The sequence below is a fragment of the Bombina bombina genome, chromosome 5 (assembly GCF_027579735.1).
Source record: "Bombina bombina isolate aBomBom1 chromosome 5, aBomBom1.pri, whole genome shotgun sequence".
Taxonomy (NCBI): domain Eukaryota; kingdom Metazoa; phylum Chordata; class Amphibia; order Anura; family Bombinatoridae; genus Bombina; species Bombina bombina.
In genome coordinates, this window is record NC_069503.1 from 668,285,102 (window position 1) to 668,307,939 (window position 22,838).

The window sequence follows — 22,838 nt, forward strand, 5'->3', positions numbered from 1 at the left end:
AACCTTAGGAACTACTTCCCAGGCTGTTAAATTCTTCTCTGAATGTGGATACATTTTTTTAAGCAGTTTGAAGGTGCAAAAGGAATGCCTTTTTTTTCTATTCTTTCTATACAGTCTGTAACCAAGTCTGGTGCTTAAAAAGCCTTAAGCACTTTAGGTAGAGCTTTAAAAACTTGATTCAACTTATTTACAGTTTTGGAATCCTCTGGATTCGGTTCTGATAGTTGCAAGGCGATCAACACTTCCTGAAGTAGCAAGCGGATATGGTCCACTTTAAATCTAATGTGGAATCAGCCTCAGGCATAGGATCAAGGTCCTCAAAGGAGACTTTACCCTCAGAAAGAGATAGGGATAGGACCCTGCCCTGCATATTACAGGTAGTGTGAGGTAAAGCTCGATTTTTGTTTAGGCTTACTTGTTTTGGGGATAGCCGCAAAAATCTCTGTCATAGTCTTTTGAAGATATGCTTTAAAATCTGGAGATAAGTCAGTGGAATCCCCCTGGGCCACAAAAACAGACATGGGCACTAATTGTCTGCCAGGTGTCATACTAACAGGATTATAGCTGGCTAAGAGATGTGAGACACAATTAGCTCATAACGGTTTAATGTGGTCCACTGGAACAGTTTTGCATAATAAACAGAAAAATTAATTGCAGAAAGTTTTTGGGCTGCAGTATGTTCCCTAGTGGTTCTTTTTATGGGTCAGTCAAATTAAGTGGGGGTACAGACATGATTGCAAAATAATAAGCAAAACAGCAGGTAATTAGAAATAGATATATTCCAAAACTTATTATCAGTGCATTTGCACAAAAACAATTTATTCTTACCTGATAAATTTATTTATTTCCGGATATGGTGAGTCCACGGAATCGTCAATTACTAGTGGGAATATCACTCCTGGCCAGCAGGAGGAGGCAAAGAGCACCACAGCAAAGCTGCTATATATATGTCACTTCCCTTACCCATAACCTCCAGTCATTCAGCCGAAGGGAAAATGGAAAAAGAAGATAACACAAAGGTGTAGAGGTGTCTGAGGTTTTAGTTAAAAATAACTGTTTTAAAATAAATGGTGGGCCGTGGACTCACCATATCTGGAAATAAATAAATTTATCAGGTAAGCATAAATTATGGTTTCTTTCCTAAGATATGGTGAGTCCACGGAATCATCAATTACTAGTGGGAACCAATACCCAAGCTAGAGGACACAGATGATTAGGGAGGGACAAGACAGGTAACCTAAACAGAAGGCACCACTGCATGAAGAACCTTTCTTTAAAAAGAAGCCTCAGCTGAGACAAAAATATCAAATTTAGAAAAAGTATGCAGAGAGGACCAAGTTGCAACCTTGCAAATCTGTTCTTCAGAAACATCCTTCTTGAAAGTCCAAGAAGAAGGGACAGCCATAGTGAAATGAGCTGAAATTCTCTCAGGAGGCTACTGTCCAGCAGTCTCATAAACCAAACGCATTATACTACTCAACCAAAGAGAAAGAGAAGTAGCTGAAGCTCTCTGACCTTTATGTTTCCCAGAGAAACAAACAGCAAACTCGCGACAATCCGTAGTCGCCTGTAGATAGAAAATAAAAGCACGCACATTAAAGTTGAGCAACAAATGTTACTTATGAGAAGAAAGATAAGAACACAGAGAAGGAACAACAATTTTCTGATTAATATATCGATCCAAAACCACTTAGGACGAAAACCTAACTAGTACGAATAACCACCTTAACTGCATGAAAGATAAGGCGAATCACACTGCAAAACTGAGAGCTCTGAGACTCTCTAAGCAGAAAAGATAGCAATGAGAAACAAAACCTTTCAAAATAACAGCTTAATATCTTTGGAAAGTAAAGGCTCAAACAGAGCCTACTGCAAACCCCTAAGGGGGAGCAACCGACAAAGACAGGCCAGATATAGACCAGTGCCTGACAAAAAGATTGCACATATGGCACGTCCACCAGATGCTTATGTAGCAAAAAAGACAATGCAGAAAACTGACCCTTCAGGGTACTGACTGACAAACCCTTCTCCAGACCACCCTGGAAAAAGGATAAAAAAAAAAAAATCAGAAAACCCCCCCGCTTAGACAAAACTAAGCATCCAATCTTCAAGCATTCAGCTTCAGAGATTTAGATGAAGGAAAAGACCAAGAATCAGAAGTCCTTCCTCAGAGGTAGTCTCCAAGGTGGAGAGATGACATTTCCACTAGGTCTGCATATCAGATCCTGCGAGGCCACGCAGGGGCTAATAAAATCACTGCCGCTCTCATCTGAAAATATGAGTAATGACTCCTGGAAAGAGAACAAACAGAGGAAAAAGGTATGCAAGACTGAAATCCAAGAAAAACGTCAGAACATCTATCAGGACGGTCTGCGGATCCCATGACCATAAACCGTACCTTCGAAATGCCCAAAGAAGCCAACTCCTGAAACCCCCATATGAGGGTCTACCTAGAGAACACTTTTGGATGGAAATGCTCACTCCCCAGGATGAATTATCAGTCTGTTTAGAAGTCCGACTTCCAATTGTCCACCCCTGAAAAGTGGATGAACGACAGCAAATGTGAGCTTCCTCCCACTGAACAATCCAAGTCACCTTCTACATGGATAAGGAACCGTTCCTCCCTAATGGTTGATATAAACCCTAGAGGTGATATTGTCCGACTGAAACCAAGCTAGGGACGACTGAGGTCAAGTCATCAGAGCATTGTGAATTTCTCTCAACCCCAAGATGTTTAAAGAGGAGAGCAGACACTTCAGAGTCCATGATCCTTAAAGACCCAGACAGCTTACCAGCCCAGCAGGTTGGCATCCGTGCTCACATCACCCACGAATATCTCCAGAAACACGAGCCTGGAGATAGATACTCCTGAAAAAATACTACGGAAGAAAGTCTGTCATTTGATCTAAATCTATCCTTTAAGACAGATCCAAAAGTTCTCTATGTCATGGAAAATAGCAAAAGGAATAATGTCCATGGAATACCATCAGACCAATTCCCTGCATACACAGGGTCACAGAAAAGTGAAGAAAAATCAACTGCAGCTAAATCCAAACTCCCAACCTCCTGGTTACAAGATGGCTAAGCTATCCACCAGCCACTAAAACTTACTGTTGGCCGGACAGAAGACTGCAGAGTGGGGAAAAGGAATACATCCTTTATTTTCTGCCCTCTGAAAGACATCTCCTAGATAAAGAATCAAATAAAGGTCCAAGCATACCGCACCTGGTGTTCCCAGGCGGTCTCCCATCCAGGTACTGACCAGAACTGACCCTGCATAAGTTCCGAGATCAAACGAAATCGGGTGCATTCAGGGTATTGTGGCGGTAGTCCCAAATAAATTACCCTTGTTGATAGAGCAAGGGAACTCTTCTCCAAATGCATTTCCCATCCCCGGAAAAGAAGATTGCACTTCGAGTTAGCTCAAAGTCAGGATGATACGTGAACTATATATTGTCCAGAAAAACACACTTGCAATATCCCAAGACCTAAAGGTCTGACTGGGATGGCACAAACTAAGAAAACTAGAGAAGATTCCAATTAAGGAAACAATAAATCTCTCAGGTCTAAGTTCGTTATGAACAGGCCCACTAGAACCAAAGGAGAAAGGATACTACTTTGAAGGACAGAATCTGAAATATATGAGGTAAATACCTATATCCCGCTCCCAAACTGGGACTGGACCTGTCACTTCCAGAGATGAAGACCCTGAATCCAGTTCAAGGAATGCCTCTCATCCTACTTGTATTGCAGATAATCTAGAAAGAGAAATCTGCCCCTAGGAGGAAAACTTAGATTGTACTTGAAAAGGCATGACCCAAACAAAGTCTGATCCTTAAAAGGAGACACTAGAAGCGTGTATTTGAAGAAAACAGAAACAATTGAATCTGCATCTGCAGAACTATAAAGCCTAGGCTGTACCACTAAACCACAGGTAGGCTTCTCAGCTGACCATACATTTCAGCCACAATGCTAGTGCATCAAGTCTAATAAGACAATATATTGCTCTAAATGAACAATTAAACCTCCAGCTTCTTACCTATGTCAGAAAGAAAACTAGATTATCTCCGCAGAGATCTAAGTTCTCTGATTAAAAGTAGAAAGCTCCCTTCTACTAAAGACACCGTGCATTTCAAGAGAGATAGCGACAGCAAATCCTAAAAAGGACATGAGATAGGGAGAAATACCCTCAGATTCTCTATAACAATCCTGTGAACATCTCCCAGCACATCTAGAACCTTTCCATAGAGGAAAGAAAAATATAGAACTGATAAAGACAATGATAGGGATCGGTGTCATCCAGTCAGCCAAGACCTCCTGACAATATAAGAGGCTTTGAAGCAAACAACTAAAGGATACCACTTCAGTAACAGATGAAGGAATTATACTGTCCAGATCTGAGATTTCAGCCTCAGAAACTACCGGCGAATCCTCCTCACTAACTTGGAAGAAGACAAACCTGCGTAGCAGCATGTGGAGCACAAACCCTCTTTGTGTCCTCTTGCCTTTCCCTGAAGTAAAGGAAAACAGACCAAGCCACAGATACCGCAGAAGATACTTGAGTTTGCAACTTCTGTAAGCAAATACACTCCTCCAGGAGATGGAGAGGAACCACGGGGCACTGCATGCGACGCCATATAGGCTTGGGACATAAAAGGAGAAAGCTGTGGCAGTGCCTTAACAGCAACATCCTTGGAGACATGAAGTTCAAACCAATCTGTACATTTAATAGCATTTGCGAAATCAGAGGTACAGAAAAAAATAAATGTTTAAACCAATTCTTAGTTGAGCAAGCCTTCCACACAACTTCAGCATCAGAAGAAGGAATTATACTGCCTCAGATGCACCCGAAGAATCTTCATCCTCAGACTTCTGAGAGGAAATACTTTGATTAGCCACTTCAAGATCAGAAACCTTACTTACTGTTTCTTTAAATTTCCTTTTGCGTTTTCCCTGTAGCATGGGAGAAGCAGACAGCGCCTCAGATACCGCAGAAGATACCTGGGCAGTAATATCTTGCAAAATAACTCCAGACGGAGCATGAGAGGAAACGCAGGGCACTGTATGTGCAGATGAATAGGATTGGGACGCTTGAGGAGAAAGCTGCGGTACATCTGAAACAGGAGGCTCCTGAACAGCATCCGCCTTAGCTAATGATGGCTCAGGATCAAAACGTCTATTTCTATGAGTTGTTTCAATACATGAAAAAAAAAAAAGATACTGGGGGTTCCACCTGGGCATCAAAACATAAGCTACAGTTAATCTCCTGCACAGCCTCCTGATCCATAATACAAAAAGAAGCAAATAAAAAAAACTTTTTTTTTTTTATCTTTTAACAAAGGATATAATACAGAACCAAAAAAACATTCTTAAATAAATGTTCTCTTTAAATTTACCAAATCCTCAGCAAACTGAGGAAAAAAACGATCCTGTTTAGAAACCGGATTTCCAGAAAAGCAAAAACAGCAAGAAGCCTTCTAAACAGCAGAGCCATCTGAAATATGGGCACCTCACTCTTACAGGAAGTGAAAAAAAGCGCCAAAAAAACTCTGACATCACAGAATCAGAACCTCCCTAAAAGGGGCGGTCCTACAGCTGACAAAAAGCCATTTTTTTAAAACAACTTTCTTGAAAAACAGGCTTAAAAACAAACAATAACCCCCCAAAAAAGTACATAATCCGTTACTAAAAACGAATCCTCACTGAACCATCAATAAAATAAATAACTCCTCCACTACAGTGCCTGCAAAAACTGCCATAAAAACCTGCACCCTGACAGGAATAATAAAAAAACGTCCCCCTGCAGTGTTTCAGCTGAAAAGGTGCCAAATTTTTCCCTGCTACATAAAAAAATAAAACTGGCACTTACCTCAATATTTATCTGTCCGGCAGCAGGACAGCTCACCTGGTTTGAGAGGATGCCACCCCTCACATGGACCTGTGGAAATACAGAAAGACTGAATAAACTTACTCAGGCTATCTAAATAGGGCAGCAAATTGTTTTGGGAAAACGCAGTGAGGATTGTACCCCACAAGTTCCCAATTGCTTAAAAGCCACAATTGCCCTACTGAAGAGATTGACATGGGCTAAGGCTAGACCCTTTAGAAAGATCAGAGCAAACCTACTCTGCTTTAAAATAAAAAAATCTTTATTGTAGATTAGACACCAAAACTTCACCTCCTTCTTGCACCGCAGGCAAAGAGAATGACTCAGGGTTTTTTGTAAGGGAAGTGACATATATAGCAGCTTTGCTGTGGTGCTCTTTGCCCCCTCCTGCTGGCCAGGAGTGATATTCCCACTAGTAATTGATGATTCCGTGGACTCACCATATCTTAGGAAAGAAATATAACCAACAACCTATAAAAAAAACCTCAGAACCCCAGAAGACCCCATAAGACAGAGGAAAAAGCAAAAGAATTTCCCTAAAAAAAAAATGTTTACTACCCACCCCCTCAGTAGATCCTATGAGGATACCCCACCATACACATTATATTAAATAAACATACCTTGATCCCCCTTGTGTCCCCAACCCTAACCTCATCCATCATGAGCTGAACCACTAACTGCATAAGGCAAATAGTGTGTGTTTTTTTTTTTTTTAAAGCGACAGTGCAGCTTTTGTGTCCTGTGAGGAAATATAGTGAACCCAGGACTAAAAAGATACTGAGGGCTGCTAAGGGGTAATAAGGCGATGAAAAAAATAGGAATTTTAGCTCTGAATCCCATAATTGTTGGTGTTAAACACATAGGAAAAGTGCTAAATGTAAATGCTGAGAACCTCCAACTGTGTAGTACCTATACAAGAAGAGTACAAGGGATAATTCCTAGGATGTATTTAGTGTTATGAGTCATTTACCTGGACTGCAGGACCCCTCCATTGTATCTTGCCAGCTTGCTGAGACCTTTCTACCTCACAGAATGCTGATCCAGAAAAGAGCCCATTCAGTGCAAGTAAATATACTGCAGAGGATACTTGTGGATATACCAGCAACCCCACAGGTGGAGGCTAAGAGACAGGGTTCCCCATCATGCCTGAGGGCAATTATGGCTGAGAGAGAGTTACCAGTGAGAGTACTGACATGCCATAACTGAGGTAATTCCTTTACCACTGCTTCAATCAGAATCTTGGAGAAATTATCCTGAAGTATTTCCTGAGTGAAGATGAGTACTGGGTCTCATATCAGGTTTGAGCTCCCAATAAATAATGAGACAGAAAATAATCAAATCTTGCTTGCAGTGCACTTCTCTCAACCTCTCTCCTCAGAGAGTGGGGGTGGGAGGGATTAAAGCTCTTGTGAGGGTTTTTGACCTCCTCCTAGTTGCAGGAAATATATCCCACATGTTAGGGACACCTATGGACTCTCCTCATCTTACAAAAGAAAACATAAACCTGAATAAAAATGCTGCCATCAGATACCTGTAGGCTCTATAGTCTCTACCTGTCTGCTGGATGTAAAGTCCCATAGACTAAATAGATTACTGGTGTAACTGTATGAACATTGTCTCCTGGCTATGATTTACAGTGTCAGAGTGTACCTGCTAATAGCCTGTGGGCTAATATGAGTGCACATAGTGAATTAGTACTTACCTGTACGCCACAACAAAGGATCACAGTAAGGAGTATTTCAATGACCCAAACAGAGAAGGCTAGGGGACTAGTGCCTGTGACACCTGTGGCAGGCTTCGGACTAACTCCATCACTGGGAGTACTTGTGTCACTACCCTATACTCCCATTATCCCCTCTGTCTTACAGTAAAAGCTCTGAGGGGGAAAAAGGGCCTCAAATTAGTCTAAAGATCACTCTTTATGAAAATTCTGGAGCACCTCAATTCTTTACCCACCTCCTGAAGGGCAAAGATAAAAATAGGCTAATCACTGAGGTGGGAGGGAAAGAATACTCAGAGTTTTTTTGGAAACCGTTGTGGCCTGGAGTTGAATCCCATGAGTAATGGACTCATGGACTTATACTACATCAGAAATAAATATATTTGAAGGGATGGAAACGTCAAGATTGAATTGTATATCAATGCATTTCCATTTTAAATAGAAGTATTTTGCAATATACTTCTATTAGCAAAAATTATTCTAGTAATATGTATTACTGTTCTTCAGTGGCATACGCACATATGCTGTGAGGGCATGTACAAAAGTGTTCAAGTTCAGAGAGCTGTCAGTGGTGTGTATTGTGTTGACTTAAAGGGACAGTCTACTCCAGAATTAGTATTGTTTAAAAAGATAGATAATTGCTTTATTACCCATTCCCCAGTTTTGCATAACCAACACTGTTATATTAATATAATTTTTACCTCTGTGATCACCTTGTTTTTAAAGCCTCTGCAGACTGCCCCCTTATTTCTGTTCTTTTGACAGACTTGCATTTCAGCCAATCAGTGCCCTCTCATAAGAAACTCCACGGGCGTAAGAACAATGTTATCTATATGGCACACACTAACTAATGCCCTCAAGCTGTGAAAAACTGTCAAATGCATTTAGATAAGAGGCGGCCTTCAAGAGCTTAGAAATTAGCATATGATCCTACCTAGGTTTAATTACAACTAAGAATACTAAGAGAACAAAGCAAATTTGATGATAAAAGTAAAATAGAAAGTTGTTTAAAATTACATGCCCTATCTGAATCATGAAAGTTTAATTTTGACTAGACTGTCCTTTTAATTTGTGTCACACAAGCCACTGCTAACTCTCTAATGTATAATGATAAAATACTGGCACACATGAACTCACAGCATAGGTGCGTATGTCTCTGAAAAACAGCAATAACTTTTAGTAGAAGCATTTTTGCTTTGAAAGTATATTGGAAAAAAAGCTATTTAAAACTGAACTGTACTGCAACCATGAACATTTCACTTTTGACCTTTCTATCCCTTTAACATGTTTAAACAATACACTTTCATATGCATTGTATACAGCTGTAGAGTATAATATCACTTTAACTGAATATGAATGCTCAGACGATTATTTCAGAACCCTTCACATTTTTCAAAGATGAACTGTTTCACATGCCTATTACTTCAACCTCTAGTATTCCTCATGCTGCACCTTGAACAGTTCATCATTTCAAAAAAATGCTTCTTATCCTGCAACTGATTGATATCTCTAAGGTAAGTGAAGATTCCCCCCCACATTTTCCTTCCCACATCCTTCTTAGAAAAAATCCCTATGGTACCTAATAAATAATAAACAGAATTCTATCTTTTTGTGTGTGGACATTTTACAGCCACTGGCGGTTATCTTTGATAAAGTTGTCAAAAAACAATATGCAAAATGGCTCATAAAAAGTGAAAAGATTAGCAATAACACATTTTCATACACGTACAAGGAATGAGACCATAGCAAGGCTGGAGGGTCATAAACTTAATTTACCTTCAGTCGTGGAAAGAAGCAAACATTCATAAACGTGTGAACATATTCCAAGTCCTTATCAATATAAAGTGCGGCAATAAAAGCTGCAAGTAAAACAGATGGGTTAATATTGCACATGTTTTTCCAGCGTGCTCTGTAATATTTTAAAAAGAAATGTGAAAAACACATAAAGTAACCTTTTTTTTTTTTTCTTTTCAAACTGCAAAAGCGTTGCTGGGGCCAGTGTGCTTAAATACACACACAACCATTGATAGTGACTGCCAAGTATTTAAGGGAATGGGTCAGGTTTGTGACTGGAAATGGAAGCACTTATTTTTTTTTTAAGAGACAGAAATGCATTGTAACATAAAATATTTATATAAGAGTGACCAATATATGTCAAGCCTTAAAATGCACAGCTGTTAATTACATAACATGGCCTTATTCATTTTAAACAATGTTCTTCCACTTAACAGGATGACAGATAAATGGCTACAACGAACTTTAATAAGCACTACATTCGATTGTATATTAATAATTCATTTTTTTTTAAAAAGTCCAAAACTTAAGTTGCAGATTTTTTTTTTTGTCAGGGAATATGAAGATTGTATATGGCAGTAAAATACAAAGGCATCTAACAACTCTCGACGAGAAGGCTAACATTTTATTTTTTTAAAACCAAGAATTGAAATAGTGTTGCAAGAGGTTCAATTTATTCAGGGAGCCCTTAAATTTCAAACAGCCAAAGCGTTGTTAAAGTGACGGTAAATTTAACCAATTTTAAAGATGTCTTTTACATCCATAAAATGTATACTAAATATATTTAAAGGACAACACAATGCAGTAGAATTGCATAATTAACAAGTGCATAATAAAAAAGGCAATAACACCTACTCTGAATTTCAAATAAGCAGTAGATTTTTTTCTGACAATTGTATTTTTTCTCCCATTTTCTGACCCCTTGAATCATGTGAAAGAAATCAGCCAATCACAGACTAGTATATGTATACCCTGTAAGCTTGTTCCCCAGAAAGTGTGAATATATAAAATTAGAGGAAGTAAATTGGAAGGTGTCTTTAAACTGCATGTTCTTTCTGAATCATAAAATATTCTTTTGACTTGAGTTTCCCTTTAAATAGGTAATGTCAATTTTTATAATTCTAACTTTTATTCCTACTGTCACTTCCACAGCCCCCTATATTGGAGGGATGGGGAGCTACACTACCGAAAAATGTGGGGTGGGGGGCTCTAGCTAATGATCACCAGCTACACTACCGAAAAATAAAAAAAAGATGGCAACAAAAAGTGGATTAGAGGGCAATGGGGGGGGGGGGGGAATCAGGAGGGTGGGTTGAGGAAGATCACTACCCTGCAGAAAAAATAATAATTATATATATTTATATATATTTTAATAATAAAAAAGAAAAAAAAAACCTAAACTGCATACGGCACACTGTCTACCAATACCTAAAATGGTGGCCACCAGTGTGGGTGAGGGAGGGAGAAGCTGTGGAGGGATCACTGGGTGGAAAGGGTCAGGTGGGGTGGTAATCTCTACATTACAGCTAAAATTAACCGTACAAGCTACCTGATTAACCCCTTCACTGCCGGGAATAGAAGAAGTGTGGGGAGCAGCTGCAATTAACAGAATTCTAATTACCAAAAATCAATGGCAAAGCCATGTATGCCTATTACTGAAAAAAGGGGATCCCAGAGAAGCTTTTACAATCATTTGTGCCATGATTGCACAAGCAGTATGTAAATCGTTTCAGCGAGAAACCGAAACTTTGTGAAAAAATAACAATATTTGTTATATGTTCACATTTAGCGGTGAAACAGTGGCATCAAATATACCAAAATGAGCCTAGATCAATACCTTGTGTTGTCTACTTAAAGGGACAGTCTACACATAAATTGCAATAGTTTAAAAAGATAGATAACACCTTTACTAATCCCCCAGCTTTGCACAACCAACATTGTTATATTAATATACTATACAACATTTAAAACCTCAACATTTCTGCCTGTTTCTATGCTTCTTATAACATGAATTTGTATAAGTTTTTTACAACAAGACACTGCTAATTCATGTGTGCCATATAGATAACATTGTGCTCACTACTGTGGAGGTGTCCAGGACACAGTACTAATTGACTAAAATGCAAGTCAATAGGTAATAAACAGCCCTGAGATAAGGGGGCAGTCTGCAGAGACTTAGATACAAAGTAATCACAGAGGTAAAACGTATTATTATTATCAGTTATTTGTAGAGCGCCAACAGATTCCGCAGCGCTATAAACTAAGGCAGAGTACCACAAAACAATTATAGGGATCCAATGGGTAGAGGGCCCTGCCAAGAGTCGCACTGTTGTAGTCAGATCTTAAGAAGGTGATCTACAAACAGCTGGACTCTTAGGCATACATGCTAAGGGGGTTCCAGGGATAGCAATGGAGGAGAGGAACTGGTAAAAAGAAAGGTTAGTGTACGTTGTATGCATCCCTGAACAGCTTGAAGCTTTCAAAACTAGGGGAGAGTCTTGTGGAGCGAGGCAGAGAGTTCCACAAGATGGGAGTCAGTCTGGAGAAGTCCTGTAAACGGGAGTGTGAGGAGGTAACGAGAGGAGGAGAGTAGGAGGTCATGAGCAGAGCAAGGACGATGGGAGGGAGAGTATCTGGAGACAAGGTCTAAGATATAGAGGGGAGCAGTGCAGTTGAGGGCTTTGTATGTCAGAGTGAGAATTTTGTGTTTAATCCTAGAGGCAAGAGGAAGCCAGTGAAGGGATTGGCAGAGAGGTGCAGCAGATGAAGAGCGACGTGTAAAAAAAGATGAGCCTGGCAAAGGCATTCATTATGGATGTAAAGGAGCTAGACGGCAGCTGGGGAAACCAGAGAGGACAGCATTGCAGTAATCGAGGTGGGAAAGGATGAGAGAGTAGCTTCAAATCTTAGTTGTGTCTTGTGTAAGGAAATGTATAATTTTAGAGATGTTTTTAAGGTGGAAGCGGCAGGCTTTAGCCAAGGACTGAATGTGAGTAGTGAAAGAAAGATCTGAGTCAAATGTGACCCTGAGACATCGGGCATGTGGGGTAGGGGTAATGATGGAGTTGTCAACAGTTATAGAGAGATTGGGGGTGGAGATTTTGGAAGAAGGGGGGAAAATAAGGAGCTCAGTTTTGGAGAAATTTAGCTTGAGGTAGTGAGAGGACATCCAGGAAGAAATGTGAGCAAGAAAGTTAGTGACACGGGTTAGCAAGAAAGGATATAGGTCTGGTGCAGAGAAGTAGATATGGGTGTCATCTGCATACAAATGATATTGGAAACCGTGGGACTTTATTAGGGAACCAAATGATGACGTGTAGATTGAGAAGAGTAGGGGACTAAGGACAGAGCCTTGCAGTACCCCAACAGAAAGTGGTGACGGGGCAGAGGAGGCCCCAGAGAAGGCTACACTAAAGGTACAGTTTGACAGGTAGGAAGAGAACCACGAGAGGGCTGTGTCACAGATGCCAAAGGATTGGAGGGTTTGGAGCAAAAGAGGGTGGTCAACAGTATCAAAGGCTGAGGACAGATCAAGGAGGATAAGCAGAGAGAATTGGCCTTTTGATTTTGCTGTAAGTAGGTTGTTGGTAACCTTAAAGATTGCTGTCTCTGTGGAGTGATGGGGACGAAATCCAGATTGCAGTGGGTGAAGGAGGGAGTTTAATGTAAGGAAATGGGATAGGCATTCATATACTACATCTTCGAGAAGCTTTGAGGCAAGAGGGAGAGGGAAATAGGGTGGTTGTTGGATGGGGAGGTTGGGTCAAGGGAAGGTTTTTTGAGTATAGGTGTGACCAGTGCATGTTTCAGAGATGAGGGAAATATACTGGTGCTGAGGGAGAGGTTGAAAATGCGTGTGAGTATAAGGGTAAGGGTAGAAGAAAGGGAGGGGAGTAGCTGTGAGGGGATAGGATCAAGGGGACAGGTAGTAAGGTGAGAGCGCAGTATAACTGCCAAAACTTCTTCCTCAGTAGCAGGGGAGAGAAAGAGCCAAGATTATGGCTATGTGGGTTGTGGTTGGTTGCGAGCGTTTGAGGGGGTGAGAGAATGGAATCATGTTGAGAGCTGATTTCGTTTCTGATGGAGTCAATTTTGTTATTGAAGTGGCTGGAAAAGTCTTGAGCTGACAGAGAAGTTGTATTAGATGGTGGGGGTGGGCGGAGAAGAGTATTGAAAGTGGAGAACAGACGTTTTGGGTTTGAAGAAAGATTAGAGATAAGAGTAGAGAAGTAATGTTGCCTATAGAGATTAAGGGCAGAATAGTAGGCGTTCAAGATTAATTTGTAATGAATAAAATCAGCTGAACTCAGAGATTTAGAAGTATATCAATATAACCGTGTTGGTTATGCAAAACTGGAGAATGGGTTCTAAAAGGGATTATCTATCTTTTTAAACAACAATTTTGGAGTAGACGTTCTCTTTAAAAAATAAAAATAAAATATATAGTTTTGACAGGTAAAAAAAGCAAAAAAAAAATACTATTTCGGTTTAAATGGAGTGAATGCTAAAAATTCTCTGGTAATTCCCTGGTATTTCTCCGGTATTTTCTGTATGTTCTTCTCTGAAATTTCTTATAGGAAAGGGGTTAAGCCTTGATGGAAGAAAATGGAGTTAATTATTTATGTCATATCCACAAAACAATTTATCCAACAAATAACAATTAAAATTCCTAAAAACTGTAAGCATAGCATGATTTCAGATATTTACCACAGAATATGTTACTTACTATTGACTAGCCTACATGTCTTAAAAACCTTTTAAAGTAGACTATTTAAATATGTAGACAATATCTATACATATGTCCATAGAATTAGCACTCACACAGATATGTTACCGTGTTCACAATGTTTAAATTGAAAACAATTTTTTTTTAATATACATATAAAAAATATTGAATAGTATTACAAAATATTTACTGTTAAAAAGACTTTATAAAGAGACAAAGAACATTTCATCACACTTTTTTTATGATTATGGATCATTTGTTGACAGAAAGATGCCAATGGACATTAGATGAATGTTTTTAAAATGAAAATAGCCTGAACCATATTAGAGTATTTAGGTTTTATGATGCCTTGGCAAAGTGTATACATACATTCAAGTAAGTCAGCCAATGTCTTGGTACGGAGGGCAACAGCTCTCTTTGTTTTATCATTGGTAATGGCAAATTCTTGCATGCCTAGTTCCTCTGCCACCTTGGCCTGTGTCCTGTTGTTCACAAGCGAACTCCGCAGCAGCTGCAAGAATGCAGAAATAACTATGTAATGGAGACATAAAAATAAAGGAACACTATCCAAAATCCTGACATCTTAATAAATGAAACCACTTAAGATCAGCTTTTAGTGTTCTTTAGAGAAGGTGTGTGTCTTCATAACTCAAACAAATTCTACTCTTCAAGCCAAAACAAAACAAAAGAACTAACAACCCTTTCATTGGATTTGAAAGTATTAGCATTTTCATTAATTTATGTATGCTTTTTGGCTTAAATCCCTGCTTTGCTGACTAACTCATAATTCTGATCAAAACTTTCTCTTGAGTGCTCTGGAGTATCAAGTATAGATCTTTCACTATTCCTAAACATACTCTATTAGATCAGTTCTTCAAATGTTGTGCTGTGTATTTTAGATGGATTAGTGCACCCAATGGAAAATACAACATTAAGGTTAACTATAATTTTTACAGTTCTAGATGAAGCTGGACCTTTCAGAAGCAGTTAATTATACAAGAAAAGAAACAAGCTTTAGTTTTTCACTTGCAAATATTATAGACTGTTCACACTAAGAGACTAGAGTCATAGTGTGGGCTGACTAATTTGTGTGACTACAAAACGTATTTGTCATTTAATTTAAAATAAACAGGACTCATTTAAAAATAAACCATTTCCAATTAGTTTCCAATTTAAAATAGAATACTCAAACATTAAAGAGAGATAATAATAATAAAATGCCTTAATGTGCTATAAAGTTGCATTACCGCACAATTGCTTGAACAGAACTGTGTTTAGGTTGTACACATAGTCACCAGCAATGTCCAGTTTAGATTGACATTGCCAATTTAGAGCTAATTTTAACTGAGGGCAACATTTATACCACCATCGTTTAGCTCCATTTCTGAATTTAGCTCCTGACCACTAATGCATTGCTGACCCCAAACTCTTCAAGTATGTATCCCCTCTGCATGGGGTTTAATACAAAGGTAAAGTCAAGCAAATAGAGAATTTTATTACTGCTTCATTATGTCCGTTAATCACCCCATAACCACATATAAAGCAGAAAAAGGCAAAAAGTATAGAGGAGAATTCCAGTACATGAAAATCTTCCCTATGAAATAAATGATTGAAAAAATAACGTTATTTAGAGTTGGTTTTGTGTCTTTTGTTGCCCTGGATGTGAATTGGACATCTCATTCATATTAATGATATGATTTACTCCAGTGACGTTTTCTTTGCCTAAAATTACTGTCACAGAGAATATAAAATGTTAAACAGAATGCAGTAAATGTGTCCACATGCTAAACAGAAGATGGCATGTGCTATTCATCAAATCTCGCTATTCATCAAATATCGCCATCCATCAAAGTCTATTTCTTTCAATTTCTTTTATTTTTCTTACAAAAGTAAATTTATGCTTAAAATAGTATAAATGGTGATGGAGTGAGGGCGTTAACTGTAGCTTAAGGAGTCGTTAGAATAAGAATAATCTAGAACCCAGGTGTTTGGAATCTTTATAGTTCCAGCGCTCTACTCATCCACACTTTGATACATTTATGCTTACCTGATAAATTAATTTCTTTTACGATATGACGAGTCCACGGATTTCATCCTTGCTTGTGGGATATTAACCTTCTGTTAACAGGAAGTGGCAAAGAGCACCACAGCAGAGCTGTATATATAGCCCCTCCCTTCCCCTCCACCCTCAGTCATTCGACCGAAGGTTTAGGAAGAGAAAAGGAAAGGCTAAAAGGTGCAGAGGTGACTGAAGTTTAAAATAAAATAAATCTGTCTTAAAATAACAGGGTGGGCTGTAGACTCGTCATATCGTAAAAGAAATTAATTGATCAGGTAAGCATAAATTTACTTTTGACGAGTCCACGGATTTCATCCTTACTTGTGGGATACCAATACCAAAGCAATAGGACACGGATGAAAGGGAGGGACAAGACAGGAACCTTAACAGAAGGAACCACTGCTTGAAGAACCTTTCTCCCAAAAATAGCCTCAGAAGAAGCAAAAGTTGTAAAATTTGGAAAAAGTATGAAGGGACGACCAAGTCGCAGCCTTGCAAATCTGTTCAACAGAAGCATCGTTTTTAAAAGCCCATGTGGAAGCCACAGCCCTAGGAGAATGAGACGTAATTCTTTCAGGAGGCTGCTGTCAAGTAGTCTCATATGCCAGGCGGATGATACTTCTCAGCCAAAAAGAAAGAGAGGTAGCCGTAGCTTTCTGACCCCTACGCTTTCCAGAATAAACAATGAATAATGAATATGATTGACGGAAATCCTTAGTCGCCTGTAAGTAAAACTTCAAGGCACGGACCACGTCCAGATTATGTAACAGATGCTCCTTCTTGGAAGAAGGATTAGGACACAATGAAGGAACAACAATTTCTTGATTAATGTTCTTATTTGAAACAACCTTAGGAAGAAATCCAGGTTTGGTACGTAAAACCACCTTATCAGAATGAAATATAAGATAAGGCAAATCACATTGTAACGCTGAAAGCTCGGAAACTCTTCGAGCAGAAGAAATAGCAACTAAAAACATAACTTTCAAAGATAACAATTTAATATCTATGGAATGCATGGGTTCAAACGGAACCCCTTGAAGAAGTCAAAGAACTAAATTCAAACTCCAGGGAGGAGTAATAGGTCTAAATACAGGCTTAATTCTAGTTAAAGCCTGACAAAAAGACTGAACATCCGGTACATTTGCCAAACGTTTGTGAAGCAAAATTGACAAAGCAGAAATCTGTCCCTTTAAAGAACTCGCTGATAACCCTTTCTCCAATCCTTGTTGGAGAAAAGACAGAATCCTAGGAATCTTAGTTTTACTCCATGAGTAACCCTTGGATTCACACCAATAAAGATATTTACGCCATAGCTTATGATAGATTTTTCTAGTAACAGGCTTTCGAGCTTGTATCAAAGTATCAATGACCGAATCAGAGAATTCTCGCTTAGATAGAATCAAGCGTTCAATCTCCAAGCAGTCAGCTGCAGAGAAATTAAATTTGGATGTTGGAAAGGTCCTTGAATGAGAAGGTCCTGTCTCAAAGGAAGTTTCCACGGCGGCAGAGAGGACATGTCCACTAGATCCGCATACCAAGTCCTGCGTGGCCACGCAGGCGCTATCAGGATTACTGAAGCTCTCTCCTGTTTGATTTGAGCAATCATGCGTGGAAGGAGAGGAAATGGTGGAAACGCATAAGCTAGGCTGAACTTCCAAGGCACTGCCAGGGCATCTATTAGTTGGGCCTGTGGATCCCTTGACCTGGATCTGTATCTTGGGAGCTTGGCATTCTGTCGAGACGCCATTGGATCCAACTCTGGTCTGCCCCATCTGAGAATCAGTGAGGCAAATACCTCCGTATGGAGTTCCCACTCCCTCGGATGAAAAGTCTGACGACTTAGAAAATCCGCTTCCCAATTTTCTACTCCTGGGATGTAGATTGCCGACAGATAACAAGAGTGGGTCTCCGCCCATCGGATTATCTTGGATACTTCTATCATCGCTAAGGAACTCCTTGTTCCCCCCTGATGATTGATATATGCCACAGTCGTGATGTTGTCCGACTGGAACCTGATGAATTTGGCCAAAGCCAACTGAGGCCACGCCTGAAGCGCACTGAATATTGCTCTCAGTTCCAGAATATTGATTGGAAGTAGAGACTCCACCTAAGTCCAAACACCCTGAGCCTTCAGGGAGTTCCAGACTGCACCCCAGCCCAGAAGACTGGCATCCGTTGTCACTATCAACCACGAGGGTCTGCGGAAACAAGTCCCCTGGGACAGATGATCCGGAGACAACCACCAAAGAAGAGAGTCTCTGGTCTCTTGATCCAGATTTATCTGAGGAGATAAATTTGCATAATCCCCATTCCACTGTCCGAGCATGCACAGCTGCGGTGGTCTGAGATGAAAGCGGGCAGACGGGATTATATCCATTGCCGCTACCATTAATCCAATGACTTCCATGCACTGAGCCACTGATGGCCGATGAATGGACTGAAGTGCTCGCCAAGTATTCAGAATCTTTGTCTTTGACCTCTGTCAGAAATATTTTCATGTCTACCGAGTCTATAAGAGTCCCCAAGAATGGAACCCTTGTCCGTGGAACTAATGAACTCTTTTCTATGTTCACTTTCCAACCGTGAAATCTCAGGAAAGACAATACTATGTCCGCGTGAGATTTTTGTCAATTGATAATTCGATGCCTGAATCAGTCCAGATAAGGCGCTACCGCTATGCCTCGCGGTCTGAGAACCACTAAAAAAGACCCCAGAACCTTTGTGAAAATTCTGAGTGCTGTGGCAAGACCGAAAGGAAGAGGCACAAACTGATAAAGTTTGTCCAGTAAGGCAAACCTTAAGAACTGATGATGATCCTTGTGAATAGGGATATGAAGGTATACATCCTTCAAGTCCACGGTAGTCATATAATGACCCTCCTGAATCATTGGTAAGATTGTTCATATAGTCTCCATTTTGAACGATGGGACTCTGAGAAATTTGTTTAGACACTTGAGATCCAAAATGGGTCTGAAAGTTCCCTCTTTTTTGGGAACTACAAAAAGATTTGAGTAAAACCCCTGTCCCTGTTCCGGCTTTGGAACAGGACAAATTACTCACTCCAATGGTATAGAGGTCTTTTACACAGCGTAAGAACGCCTCTCTTTTTATCTGGTCTACAGATAATCGTGAAAGATGAAATCTCCCCCTTGGGAGAAAATCCTTGAATTCTAGTTGATACCTGTGGGTCACTATTTCCAGTGCCCAGGAGTCCTGAACATCTCTTGCCCAAGCCTGAGCAAAGAGAGAAAGTCTGCCCCCTACCAGATCCGGTCCCGGATCGGGGGCAACCCCTTCATGCTGTCTTGGAAACAGCAGCGGGCTTCTTGGATTGTTTACGTTTATTCCAAGTCTGGTTAGGTCTCCAGACTGACTTGGATTGAGCAAAATTCCCATCCTGCTTTGTAGAGGAAGAAGCAGCAGAGGGTCCTCCTTTATATTTTCGAAAGGAACGAAAATTATTCTGTTTACCACTCATTTTAACAGACGTATCCTGAGGTAGGGAATGGCCTTTACCTCCAGTAATGTCAGAAATGATCTCCTTCAATTCAGGCCCGAATAGGGTCTTACCTTTAAAAGGAATAGTCAAAAGCTTAAGTTTTGATGACACAAAATGCCAAAACCTGCATTTTTTGTTGCTAATTTAGCAATTTGAAAAGCAGCATCAGTAATAAAAGAATTAGCTAGCTTGATAGCCTTAATTCTATCCAGAATATCATCTAATGTAATCTCAACCTTCAGAGACTCTTCTAGAGCTTCGAACCAAAAAGCTGGTGCAGTAGTTACTGGAACAATGCAAGCCGTAGGTTGTAAAAGAAAACCTTGATGAATAAATAATTTCTTTAAAAGAGCCTCTAATTTTTTATCCATAGGGTCTTTGAAAGCACAACTATCCTCAATAGGTATAGTTGTACGCTTAGCCAAAGTAGATATAGCTCCCTCCACCTTAGGGACCGTTTGCCACAAGTCCCGAATGGAGTCTGATATGGGAAACATTTTCTTAAAAGTAGGAGGAGAGAACGGTATGCCTGGTCTATCCCATTCCTTTTTAACAATTTCCGAAATTCTTTTAGGAACCGGAAAAACATCAGTGTAAGTAGGCACCTCTAGATATTTGTCCATCTTACACAATTTCTATGGTGGTATTATAATAGGGTCACAATCATCCAGAGTCGCTAAAACCTCCCTAAGTAACAGACGTAGGTGTTCAAGCTTAAATTTAAATGACATAACGTCCGAATCTGTCTGAGGTAAAATATTTCCTGGGTCTGAAAGTTCACCCTCAGACAGCAATTCCCTAACCCCCAACTCAGAACACTGTGAGGGAACATCGGAAATAGCTAATAAAGCATCAGAGGATTCAGTATTTATATTAATACCTGACCTACTGCGTTTACCCTGTAACACTGGTAATTTGGATAATACCTCTGTGAGAGTAGTTGACATAACTGCAGCCATCTCCTGCAGAGTAAAAGAATTAGCACTAGAAGTACTTGGCGTTGCTTGTGTGGGTGTTAGAAGTTGTGATACTTGGGGAGAATTGGATGGCACATCCTGATTCTCTTCATACTGAGAATCATCCTTAGGCACACTTTCTTTACTTAAAATATGCTTCTTACATTGTAAGGCCCTTTCAGTACAAGAGGTACATAAGCTGTATCCTATATTTATATAGGATACAGCTTATGATCTATGAACACAATCTGTGGATACTACTATATCCGGATAAAATAAACCTTTAAAAACTTGTTTTCATAAATTTTTTCATACATTTTTCTAATTTTTTTTTCTATTTTTAATTTTTTAATTTCTTCAATTTTACTCATTTCTTATCTTTTTTTGGTGTACACCACAACATTTTTAATAAGTCCACAACTTATTTCACATTTCCACTCATTTGGACACAATTTTTTAATTTTTGTATTTGCTCGACACCTACCCACTTCCATTATTGTTTTTTGAGTATCGACACCTACCCACCTTCATTGTTTTTTTTTTGTTTGTTTTTTTTAAGTATCATCACTCCATGACAAGGAATGGACATTATTTGAACTTTCACTGTTCATTATTTGTACATTTTGTTATTTTATCTGTATTGGCACTATTTATCATTTGTGTATTTTTACCACATGATAGTTTACACATTTGGATAGTCACTTATTGATAGACACTTTACACTATATCCTTGTGAACATAGAGCCATTTGATTGTATTCAATTGTAATCATCAACATTGTTATTTGCACATAACTATATCCAACATACCTTGGATTTATTTAATGTTTTTCAGTATTCTATTTTTGTAACTCTAGTGTTCTAAAATTGTTCATTTAATACCTTAACCCGTATTTACTATTGTTATCCCCTCTATATCCCTCTTTAAGCCAAATTAGCCTTTTCAGCTTTTTTAGCGCTCCTCACCCTTGCTTTCTTTTCAATAACCAATAAGATCTGGTTGAGAGATCTTGTCAATAAGAGGAGCTTAGGTGGTATAATCAGGCGCTGAGGATATATATATTATTCGAATCTATTATTTACAATGAACAACAAAAACACAAAACAAGACTATACTACCTCCCGTACCAGATGGAAAATCCTGTTTTACATATTTGTACATATACATGGAAATATTTCTTAATGCAAAACAAATTCAATAAAAAACAAGGTGTTTCATGCCACCCTCTTTCTTATAGTTTACATTAATACGGATACTTTAATTCATACCATTCAACTTCTTAAGCTTAGGGAAAACCCTGTAGGTATACCGCTATAGACATGTAGGAACATATGAATATATATGTAGAAAAACACATACATGGAGCTATATATGGCTACAGATAAAGGACTAGGTCCGGCCTCTTTAATGACTTGTATTAGTAGGCCAGTATGTAAACAGCTAAACCGTCCAATATATTTACTGAATAGGAGTGTGGATAGTTGAGTGACCCCCCTATTTCACGTGAGCATCCACACAATATCTGGGGCAACCCAAGTCCCAGAGACTGCGTGTTGTTGGTACTCAAAGGAACTGAGGTCCCACATAGTAGGACCACTGTTACTTATTCCCAACCAAGCCATCACAACACAGGACTGCACTCCAGGTGTGTACCACACTTGCAGACTATATCAGTGATTTAAAGTCCGGTGCTGAGTTCAGACCTCCTGGATAAACTGTATGTGTGTATATATATATACACACACACACTATATATATATATATATATATATATATATATATATATATATATATACACACACACAGGGAGTGCAGAATTATTAGGCAAGTTGTATTTTTGAGGATTAATTTTATTATTGAACAACAACCATGTTCTCAATGAACCCAAAAAACTCATTAATATCAAAGCTGAATAGTTTTGGAAGTAGTTTTTAGTTTGTTTTTAGTTATAGCTATTTTAGGGGGATATCTGTGTGTGCAGGTGACTATTACTGTGCATAATTATTAGGCAACTTAACAAAAAACAAATATATACCCATTTCAATTATTTATTTTTACCAGTGAAACCAATATAACATCTCAACATTCACAAATATACATTTCTGACATTCAAAAACAAAACAAAAACAAATCAGTGACCAATATAGCCACCTTTCTTTGCAAGGACACTCAAAAGCCTGCCATCCATGGATTCTGT

General features: G+C 39.1%; 1 protein-coding gene and 1 pseudogene across 1 annotated transcript in view; both read right to left on the minus strand.

The window, feature by feature from the left end:
• DROSHA (drosha ribonuclease III) overlaps positions 1–22,838 on the minus strand; it is a 734,939-nt gene that overhangs the window by 14,002 nt on the left and 698,099 nt on the right. The window contains exons 27-28 of the mRNA XM_053714616.1: positions 14,497–14,638; positions 9,384–9,466 (exon numbers count right to left, since the gene is read on the minus strand). Coding sequence (XP_053570591.1) covers positions 9,384–9,466; positions 14,497–14,638 — 225 coding nt within the window. The remainder of the gene's footprint in view (positions 1–9,383; positions 9,467–14,496; positions 14,639–22,838) is intronic.
• LOC128661799 (uncharacterized) lies at positions 3,214–3,332 on the minus strand (annotated as a pseudogene).